Raw genomic sequence first — 11609 nt, 5'->3', positions numbered from 1 at the left:
CAAAAAATGGTTTTCGTGTATGTATATGGTCGTACATTAGTACAACTATACAAGTGGAAGAGGATGACAAGACGATGCTCATATTCACCAGAAATAAACAGCTTGTTTAATGAAAGTATGTATTCATGTATGTTCAAATACTAACACATTCAGTTAGCTACTAGGTGATCCAGTGTAGCCACAAAATAGAACATCATGGGATTTAGTTTTAAGTTCAGGCAATCTCAGAGAGAATGAATGTGCTTGACTTTCTGGATAGCATCTTTTACCTTGTTTGATGGTTCTTCGTACAAGAATGCAGGGTTATCAAACTCTGCAGCCAGGCTAGGTTCCCCAAGAAATGCACGGAATGAGTCTGCAACCGAATATGAGAGAGAGCTAAGATTGTAACCTCCTTCCAAGAAGAACACACAGCGACCGCCACATAAATCTCTCGCTAGTTGCTGAATGTTGGAAGATAGCATATAGTATGTTCCTGTTGTGAACTGCAGATTTGCTAGGGGATCCAACACGTGGGCGTCGTATCTGGAGGCATTTGTTACAAGTAAATGAGACGGGCAGCTGAAAATGCTATTAAGCAGCGAAGTAACACTTAATTCAGCTACACGGTGAATTGAATAATGGTGTCATGAAATTTTTATGGAGAAATAAGTTGGTCCAGGATATTGTGAGGACATGTGAAGAATTTAAAACGCACAAGTGATACAAACTGCATTTAATATTTCTCTGACATTGAAAATTTATGATGCAACAGCACTTACCCGGCTGAAACTAGAATTATATCTGGCTTGAACCTCTGAGCAGACGGCACAATAACTTCATCAAAGATGCTCCGCATGGCTCTATCACCTGATCCTCCTGGTAAAGGTAGATTCAGTGTGGATCCTTCACCATCTCCTCTACCTATCTGATCTATTTTACCAGTGCCAGGATAGCTCCCATCCTACATTGAGTACAAATGCCAATGAATACAATTTAATAACTTGACTGCAGCTTTGAGGTACTACTAGACTTTCACCAGATGTTTCAATAGCTCCAGATCCATGGCAGCAAAAAGCTAAGCACGATCAATTCCCAGCTTAGGGAAATCTCCATTTCTAGACTATTCTCTTCTGTTTCACTTCACTATTGCTCAAAATTTTAATATAAGAGCATAAATATTCAAACTAATGTCATGTAATTTAAGCATCTTCCAGAGGGTAAGCATTAAAACTCGTAGTCAATGAACCCAAAAGCTGGCTACCATTTGTTTAAAAATTGTCTAAGCGGATGCAATAACAATCATGAGGATATGCAATATGCAGAATCAATCATCTGTTGGATATGGATAAAGATGAGATAAAACATTCATATAACTAGCTACATGCTGATGTACCAAAAGTACACAGGCCGAACTCATATCATCCCCCATTTGGTCAAGGGAAAGACCATTCTTAGCATAAAGGAGAATTATCTGGGCATAGAGGAGCATGTATAAGTTTTGAAGAATGTCATCAGCTAACAAACACAAAGTATGTAGCTCAAGAACTAAATAATATAAGGGCTTACTTGGTGAGTGGAAAGAAAAAATATATCAGGGTCATCGTAGAAGGCATCATTCGTTCCATTTCCATGGTGTACATCAAAATCAATGATAAACACACGTTTCAGTCCATGTGCACGTTGAGCATAGCGAGCAGCAATCGCCACATTCCCAAAAACACAAAATCCCATAGGTCCAGTTGGAACAGCATGATGACCTGGTGGCCGTACCAAAGCAAAACCAACTGGAGGATCTTCCCTGACTTTTGATGCTGCAACCTGCATTATCAGTCCGAGAAAATAATCAGAACGGTAAAGTGTGTGTATATACATCTGATAATCCTATACAGGTCCGGACATAAAAATTCAATCATCGTATGGTTAGACATGCTCAACTGATTCAAACAAAAAGTGTGACTAGAAAGATCATCATTAAGTGACTAACGTCTTAGATTGAGACATCACCACTGCATCCACCAATGAAATTCCAGCTCCAGCTGCCAGTAGCGACTCCTGGAAGGTCTGTATTAATGCAGAACACCAGGAAAGGAAAAGAAATTATGTCTGCATTAACTCAGAATGCCAGAAAAAGCCAAATAAATTAATCAATACAATATAACATATACTTCATCAATGATTGAGAAAGACCAATAACATATGAGTGAAAAGCTCCACCCAGCTATACAGAGTGCCAAGAACCAGAAGGAAAGATAATACAAGTAAAACGTGACCTGAATAGATAAGAATATGATCCTTAATGTAATGCTACTTTACCATATTACAGATCATATAGTATTCCAAGTTACATGTTGAAATAAGGAGGGGTAACAAGACAAGTAAAAGGCATCATATATTTGAGTGATCTCAGTTTATCTCCAACCATTAAATAGTTCCTTGTAAATACTCACTCTTCTACAAGAAAAGCTAATTGATCTGAAATATTAGTTATGCGCGTCAACTTAAGTTAACAAACGCCAAAAACTTAAAATAGAGTTCATAAGTGTGTTCTTACCGTGGGAGTAGCATAAGTTGGACCAGAGCCATCAATGAAAATAAGTCCTTGTTCAGATGCCTGATCCATTGCCTAAAGAGCATAAAGAAGTTGCAGATGAGGTACATTTGCAAATATAACAAAAACGTGAATAGTCAGGCACCAAAACTACATGAAACGCACACAACCAGTTTTTGACAGGCCTCATGCTAAATAAATATGGATGACGAATGCAACACTGTATTTTTTGTTCAGCATGCCCAAGGAAATTGACTGCCAAAATGAAGCATAACCAGAGTATATTTTGCTTTCTGCTTTAATTGTCAACTAGTGCATAAAAAGGTGCAGGCATGAAGTGAGAGAAAGAGAGCCTCAAAGTTGATAGAAGACATTTGAGAGCAATTTATCTTAACTAGCATTCCAAGATAAGAGGAGTCCCTGAAAAAGTATCAAATAGAAGACAAAAAACTAGTTCACAAAAAGTTAAAAGAATAATGCAAATTTGTACACTCTTCAGTCTAATGCAACTGCCATACTAAGCAATTCCAAATTAAATTTAACAAGCCAGCATGAGACAGTAGTCCTAGATGTCAATTTATGCAGGCATACCTTCTCAAGTCCTGATACATAAGCCCGTTCATGAACACTTGCTATATCATCAACTCTTGCAGGTCTGACTTCTTTAAGTTCAATAATCTCTGAGCTCCTGAACTGAATAACAACATAGAATGATGAACAAGAAAGTTATCGTTTCATGAAGAGAAAATTACCAATCACCAACTTTATTACTGTAGCTGTATACTGGACCTTTTTCCAGTCCATAACAATAAATAAGATTAATTTCCGCACATTAAAGAAAACAAGTAGAGAAACCGAGAAATGTAAGTGCCATTCAATTTAAACAAAAGCCAAAATTAGGGGATGTTTGCAAAAAAATTCTGCTTATAGAGAAGTCAAAAGTTGTTAAGAAAGTTGATGGTTTTAGTTGTTGTTAAAGTTGGAAGTGTTTGAAAATAGTAGAGAAAAATTAAAAGAATTAAGTTTTTGGTGTTAGGAAAAAAAGTTGATGGAGAATCCAAAAAAATTGAGGATAAATATGTCCAGAAACAGCTTCTAAGTACTTAGAGAGATGCCATTAAGCTGCAAAAGCTGGTCCTTTGGTGCTTTTAGATTATGGCTGAAATCAGCTTAAGATTAGACTAGTAAAAGCATAAACAATTTTTGCAAACACTTAATTTGAACTCATTTCTAGAGAAAAGCTCTTAAGAACTTGCAAAAAGCTCCACTAAACACCCACTTACCTAAAGAAGAACAGATTTTCCCGCTGAAAACCAGACAACTTTTTGAGCCCTTCTTATAAAGGGCTAGAAAGAGATAGTGATCAGTCTAATTGACTATGATTTTCAGAGAAGCACCTGAACCTTTTCAGCCACACAACTTGGCATGGTAGATTACCAGGTGTGGCCAATATAAAGGCTCAAAGCACAAAAGATCCACAAGTGAATAATTCATGGACCTGGTTGACTAAGCTCTAAGCAAATCAGTGGCATAATAATTTTCAGTCAAATGTTTTGTAAGTTATCTGCAGCTACTCCAATCATTTTCTTTTCCATATTAAGTTAAGAGGAGCTGGTACACATTCCCTTAAAAAGTATGATTGTGTAGCATCACCATAGCATTGGAACATACTTTGGCTCATTGATAACAAGTCTAGAAAATCAAATCAAACTATGTGGGTTACTACCACTATCAAGATCATTGCATTATCAGTTTTTTATACCTCTGGAGTCAACCCCATCTTTGTAAGAGCACTGGTGATGGCAGGAACTCTGGAATTACATTCAGGGTGTGAGTCCTGATGAAATCCACAAAACAAGAAAAGGATTAACTGAAAAGAGTTCCAGAAACAAAAAAAAAATCCTTGAAAACAATTTGAAATTGATAAGCCAAAAGAAAGTCAACAAGTATTGCTACCCTACTGGTCAAACAATTTAGAGAAGTACTCAACATAAAAGAAGCAGTGCATGCACCTAAACCGCATGCCTGCTAAGCTTATGTCATATGCTGAAGAGAGCAAAAGTTGATCTCTAGTCATAGAGTTGATGAAAAATACTGTGCTTTCAAAGATTAAGTTAGAGTTAGAAGACTACAAATTATGTCAGAATATAACTTCTTGCAGCAATTATGGTTTACTTGTCATGTATTTAAAGTTGCTAGAACTCTATGGTTTCCAAATCATTCCCCCTCCTAGTTCCTCCTGTTTGAATTTTTTTAATACTGTACTTCCTTTTCCTTTTTGATAATTTTGATACTATACTTCAATACCTAGTTTATGTATCATGAGAACAATTCATTAGAATGGGATCCTTCCATCATCATAAAATTTGCAAGAGAAGTAGGTAAGACAAAATTCGGCTAATATTGTTGACAAGGTCTATGAGGTACTTCAATAATATTCAGAGGAGTGATAATTGAAAATAAAATACTTTGAGTCCATCAATACATCAAACTTTAGCACAAAAAGAACTGGCAAAACAAGGCAAGCATATGAAAGAATCATAAAAAATAGAAGCAACATTCAAGCATGCAGAACACACGAACCACCATCCGTACCTTGTTATGGCCCATGGCTGGAGCAACGGAATATATTACTTTGCCACTGAGTAATTCCATTTCAGATGGTAGATAAGGATTGTTTTCTGGACTATTCAAACAACATATGGAACCCATTCTCTTCTGTGAGGACAATACCTTAAAATGTTTCACATTCTTCTCTAGACATCTGCTTTTGGTATCAAAACCATATATGTATTGCTTCTTCCACCTGCATACATGACTCCTCACCTGGTAGAATACATGTCCTGCAAGGGACAAAAGAAAAGGAAATGAAAACATAAAACTGAAATTTACGTGAAAGGGCAGACCTGAAATGGCACACTGAAGTGTGATACCACAGGAAAGAAATGAAGGATCAATATTTCCACATCACAATCTTTCAAAGCGGAAAAAGGAGATAAGGAACAGAAAGAAAGAAGATGACATCATATAATAGACTAGACATGGACCACATCAGTTTCCTACTTGCTTCTCAATCTTCTTTTAACAAGTATCGTTTCTGAGAGGGGCAGTGAAGCTCTCTACATGTCACAGTAGTCAAAAACCAAAATTCTACTACGGACACAAATATCAATGCTTTGCTTGACAATTTTTAAATGCTCTGTCAATTCCTTAGCCTCAAAGGAGTCTTGACAAATTTCTAACCAAGTTATAAGGAACTACTGAAATTCCTCTCTACTTGAAGCTGTGTTGAAAATTGCACTTCCTTTCTCCACAATAAGATCCAGATTTTTAGAACACCAAGTAGGCCCAAGAAATGACTAGTGCTCTTGGATTTTCAGAAACACCCCATGTTCAGTGTGCCCAAAGACACACTCAAGGAACATTTTCAATCCATTTAATTGGTATTATCAATTATCTTAATAATTGATCCAGCAATCCCAAGAATTTTCAAAGTCGGAAAACTTGATTTACATCTCGATAATTAGGTAGCCATTCAACAATATTTGCTACTATTTTGGTTAACCAAATTAGCAAACCGATGAAATCCAACTTCATGATCAAGTGAAATATTCCATCAGCAGGATAACAACTTATTTGACCCAAAAATACTCAAGAAAAAGTCACCACCTTATCAGTCACAAGCATAATCAAAACCCGGTCAGTTAATCTAAAACAACCCCGGCTTCAACTTCATATTCTTTCCTAAGTTCCCCAAAATCATTCATTAAGAAATTCGCCATGCTAGAAACACAAACATATTCAAGAGCAAGACCCTTTTGGTTTCATCGAACTTTCGGTGCTTCGCTAACACAAAATCACAAACAAACATCAAACTAAAACCACAAAAACTGAAATATTTCCCAAAATTCAGCCGCCGGCATTTACAACCCAAATCTAATATAGAAAGAAAAAGGAAACATCAAGATTTTCATGAAATAGCTTCAAAGAAAGAGTACCAACACAAAATGGAGAGAAGGTACGAAGCTCCATTCAGCACCACACACAGAGCCACCCAAAGCCAAGATAATTTTCAAATCTGATAATCGGGTTCCATTTATATGTTTGGGTTCGCGGAGAGTACGCCTTTGAGTCAATGATTTGGGCCCAAATAAACGGGTCGGGTAGCCAGCGTCAGTCAATGGATAGTCCAATTTTCTTGGGCCTGCCCCAGTAACCCTCCTACTTCTAGCTTCTATGCTTACCTTGTCCTAACACATTTTTTTTTCTCAATTAATAATGGTAAATAAATTACAATAACTTATTGAGTAATATTTTTATTTAATTAATACATCAACATGACTAACAATAATAATAAATTATACTAACTCGTATAAAATGAGACAAATGCCCACATATTCGATAAGACTCGAATCTATGATATCGAACTTATTCATGGAATCTCAACCTTAATCTTAGCCTAATATAGAAGTAGTGAATTTTGTGCCAATGAAGCACCATCATCCCGTATGGAGCCATCTTCTTTATCCGACGTACCTATTTTGGTCCCCATTCAATACTCGAAAGTAAATGTTTGGGGAATGAGCGGTATGCAGCGAGCCCCTCACTCCTTACTATCACAGCCCCGATAATACCAATCATAGCCGTCTCGTCTAGTATCGATGCTCTCGAGTTGTGGTTCCCCAATAGGCAAGTGAGGCGAGCCTGGGTCCCTCATTTGAAAGCTGCTACTAGTTTCTAAGATCACCTACGGAAATAAACCCCCTCTGTTTAATACGTTTTTTGCCCTTTCTAATCGACTTTGTGATAGTTTACCTTCAATAGTCTTTCAAATAACCTTTAGAGTGAAAAAAACATATGAAGTGTTGCCTTAAAGATAATGCCCTCAGGTCTGTATCTTTAATCGTCTTTTTTCCAATCGGGGAACCTCCTCCGAAAGAGGAGGCGAGAGCTGATTCGTAGAAGAAGCTTGAAGCTAACATCTTGAGGAGAGCGGCTGAAGACCCGACTGTAAGCCTGTCTGTATGACATTATTGGTGTGTAATGTATTTCAACAGTGTATTTTTCTGCAGCATTCTCTTAAAAAAAAAGCATGATTACTGAAATACTAAGGGGTTGTTTGCAATAGTTTTTATTTTTATGAAAGTAATAATATAAAAGTTGTAGAACAGTAGATTTAGTATGCGATATTTGTGAAATATGCAAGAAACAATTAGTACAAAAAATTCATATAAAAATTTAGATTTATTTTACAAAAATATTTTAAAATTACAATCTTCCCCAATTATATGGGATTAAAAGTACAACTTTATCTGCAAATAGTACGTTTCTCCATATTTGAGGGTGTTTCAGTGAGCTTATAAGTTCTCAAAGTATTTGATTAATATTTAAAAAAAAATTATAAACTCCAAAAACGTAAAATGTTAAGAACTTATAACCTGAAAAAAAGAGTACAATTTTAGGAGCTTACAATCTATTTTTCTAAGAAAATTTATGCATCAAATATTTTGTAATATTTCATAAGTTATTAGGTAAATAATAACATGCTCTTTTAAGGTTTGACATAATTATAAATATCTTATCATTGTTTGAAAAATTATAAATACCCTTCTAGAATTAAAAACGGTCTAACAAACATCCTCTCGTGACAGCGCATTGTATGAAATATTTGTTGGATATCCGTTAATTTCAAACCGATATCTATAATTTTTTAAATAATAAAAAAATATTTATAATTATAATAAATTTCACGAAAACCCATTATAATTTATCATAAGATATTTTAAATAGCTTACAATAAATTTACAAACACCATTTAAGAACCCTTTTTAGTAAGTGGACTTGTAATTGGCCAAGAAACCACACACTGATATATACTAATTAATTTGTTCTTGCATGGTAGACAAATTTAAATTTTTGTCCTAATCTACGTAAGATAAGACTGAATTTTTTATTTGGAAAAAATAATTGTTTATATAACGGACGAAGACATAATCAAATACCTAACAACAATATATATATATATATAAAATTAATAATTCTTGAAATAGGGCCAAAATATCATTATTAGAGGGACACACACTGGCACGCACATTTACAGCCTTGTGAAATTCACGAGATTAAGGGGGTATAAAACTCTTTTAAATATTTAAAATTTATGAAATATTTTAAAAATAATTGATACTTTTTCTTAGAAAAAAGAGTTTATAACTTATAAAAATAAGATGTCAAGAGTTTATAGAATTCTTTTAATAAAACAGTAAAAAATTATAATTGCTTTTAAAATCTGAACAAATTCTTTCAAATTAATTAAAACATTAGAATTACTAACATCTTATCAGCTCTATCATCTTATTTTATCCAAACACTTTAAAAATTTAAAATATCAATAATTATGTAAAAATATTTTATAAGACGTATGGACTTTATGTTACGATTTTTATGGAGCAAGACAGTTAGAGCGAGATTATGTTTATACTGCTTCTAATGAGTGAGAGACGCTTAAAATTCCTCTAATGCAAGTTCTACAAAATAGGAAGGCCTCGGCAACAGCCATCCGATACTAAAGTTAAATAGGTCGTAGAGAGAAAAGTACTTACGATAGCTAATTAATTATAGATTTTCCCAATTTGTACGATTCATGCGCTATACACGTCACAATGGATTCTACAGATATTAGAATTTAAAAAGGTACCAAAATTAGATTGTAAAAAAAACCTACACAAATGAAATAAATTCAAAGCTGTCTGTTGATTAAGATAGAATTGGGGGTAAGATCTGAATACGATCTTGGTAAGAATACGCCCAGATTGAGCTTATAAAACCTTTAAACAAGCCTGGAAAAACACCCTCCTAGTCTCATCAATGGCACTTATAACAAACTAAGAGAAAAGAACATAAAAAAAAACAGACAAGATTCGGAGAAAATGACTTTGTGAAAATCCTCTGCCACATGAATGTGTTCTGTAGGAATATTATAAAAGAAAAGGTTCACGGGCTGCTGCTTCTGTTTTGGGTAGGAAGGAAAAAAGGTGGATTGACAAATAGATGTGTTGAGCTTTTCAATTCAAGAAATGAAAGAATTTGGGGGTCCCACCCACGGAGAAGAGAGGGTTCACGGGTGGTATAAACATCACAAAATGACAAACTAGTCCCCATAAAAGAAAATAATTACTTTTACTTTTTCTGTGGCCGGGAAAATTTTTGGGGCTTAATTTGCAATAAATGTTGAATTGGAGGACGCTTCTGCAATAATATTGACGTCCCGACAATCGTCCGTACAGGACAGACAACCTTACAGTACAACAAATATCTTCTCTTTTATTCTCCTCCACATAAAAGATTCATATCTTTGGTTAAAATTAGTATTTTACCCATATTATGAAAAGAAAGAATTTATTTGTGAATTTCGTTTAAGCCCGATTCGTTGTATTTTGGTATTATTATTAGTGTTATTTGGATATTTGATGTGCACATATCATTTTTATGTAGGACCAAATATAGAACTTGTCAAAAACTAAAACGCTCCAAAAAAAATTTAAAAGTAATTAAAACATAATGCGGATCCACTGATTCTTTATTTAGTTCAGTTCAACCAATATCTGGCCCGTTGATATAATCAGTCGTGATATTTATATGATCAATCTTGAATCAACACATCTTATCTGTTCATGCATTTGAATTGTTAATATAAATATATCGTCTCCAGATATTATAACACAAATATATATATATATGTATATATATGGTGGAATTACACTTTTAGTTCCATTAGGATAGGGATTTCAACATTTTTAATCCTCTACTTTACAAGATCTTAAAAAAGGGTTCCAAAATTGAGAAGATTCGACACATTTAGTATATTTTTTATGAAATTTTCAAAATGATTACAATTTTAGGAAAAAACGACACATTTAGTCCCAATTTCAAGTTTTACTCGATTGTGGGACAATTTCAAAAATTCTGTAGAATAAATGGCTAAATGTGTCGAAATTTCTCAATTTTTGGATCATTTTAAAAATCTTGTCAAGTAGAGAATTAGAAATGTTGAATCCCCTATCTTATGGAACTAAAATTATAATTTTACCAAATTTTATTAATTTAGACATTGAATAACAATAACTAATTCCTATCAAATATTTTATTAATCGAGCTTTGTAAATGTAGGTCAACGAGAAACTAGCTTACACGCCTACCACGATTTTCATTACCTCATCATTGACCTCAGATCATTACTATGCCAAGATCAGTACTATGAATCCCTTGGTGATGGTAGAAACTGGTTTTGTTCCGGTAGCCATTACTATATTCAATGTAGAATTCAGACATTATATGACAAAGTACTCCGTAATGGAGCAAAAGAACTTTACTAAGGGAGACATCAGTTGAAGATATACATTGTTGCTGCAAGAAATAATTCAAGATAAATAGTTGAATGCATATTTGTTCTAATTAAGGACTACTGTATCAATTAGAGAATGTTGAAAAATACAGAGCTGATGTAACATAAAATTATCGTTTACGGGTTGCATAATTATCCATGCAAAATGCAAAGAATTCCAATTATAGCTACCTTTTATTTTTCTAAATGTGTTTATTTTTTGGTTTAGTCAAATTACTTTGTTCCCAGATGGAAACACATTTGGCATGCACTCATGCATTGCTATCGGAGTCTCTACGTGTTAGGGATGTTATCGATGTGGATTCGAGAACAATATCGAACATTTTCCGCCCCATTATTTGACTCACAATTGAGTGGCTTGGGAAGGATGCATGTCTTGTTTCTATTCTAAAGAGCCCCAATGAGGGAATGACATATGGTCTCATTCCTATATTATTGACTTTTGCGCAAGGTATTATCCGAACTGTTTGGAGTGCATAGCTTTATTCTTAAGAAAGGCAAAAAGCTTTTCTTTTTCCTACGAACAATACCAAATGATACGACATCTATTCCTATATCAGGTTTAAAACTTCAGATAAAGATATTCTTTATTCTGAACAAAGTTATATGAAATTATTCAAAAAAAACCCTTGTGAGCGAAGATAAATTCTCATTACCTATAAATTGCATAAATATATT

General features: G+C 34.3%; 1 protein-coding gene across 2 annotated transcripts; it reads right to left on the bottom strand.

The window, feature by feature from the left end:
* On the bottom strand, positions 1-6611 carry LOC105178068 (histone deacetylase 14). 2 transcript variants are annotated; one of them, XM_020698930.1, is made up of 9 exons: positions 6533-6611; positions 5126-5373; positions 4293-4367; positions 3122-3223; positions 2534-2605; positions 1987-2043; positions 1549-1800; positions 762-943; positions 1-525 (listed from the first exon to the last, which is right to left on the bottom strand). In XM_020698930.1, the coding sequence occupies exons 2-9, from the start codon at positions 5240-5242 to the stop codon at positions 225-227; spliced, it is 1158 nt and encodes a 385-aa protein (XP_020554589.1). In that variant the 5' UTR covers positions 5243-5373; positions 6533-6611; the 3' UTR covers positions 1-224. The 2 variants fall into 2 exon arrangements, with proteins under 2 accessions (XP_020554589.1, XP_011099723.1); XM_011101421.2 differs by having other exon boundaries at positions 6529-6597.

The sequence above is a fragment of the Sesamum indicum genome, linkage group LG15 (genome assembly GCF_000512975.1).
Source record: "Sesamum indicum cultivar Zhongzhi No. 13 linkage group LG15, S_indicum_v1.0, whole genome shotgun sequence".
Classification (NCBI taxonomy): Eukaryota; Viridiplantae; Streptophyta; class Magnoliopsida; order Lamiales; family Pedaliaceae; genus Sesamum; species Sesamum indicum.
This window is presented reverse-complemented; position numbering and strand designations above follow the sequence as displayed.

Bases quoted from the DNA above. Each gene is read 5' to 3' on its own strand.
- LOC105178068 (XM_011101421.2), bottom strand. From the start codon at position 6,562: ATGGAGCTTCGTACCTTCTCTCCATTTTGTGTTG. The intron at 944-1,548 runs GTAAGCCCTTAT...TACTCAATGTAG, and splicing joins TTTTTCTTTCCACTCACCAA to GATGGGAGCTATCCTGGCAC. The intron at 526-761 runs GTAAGTGCTGTT...AAATGCCTCCAG, and splicing joins ATAATTCTAGTTTCAGCCGG to ATACGACGCCCACGTGTTGG.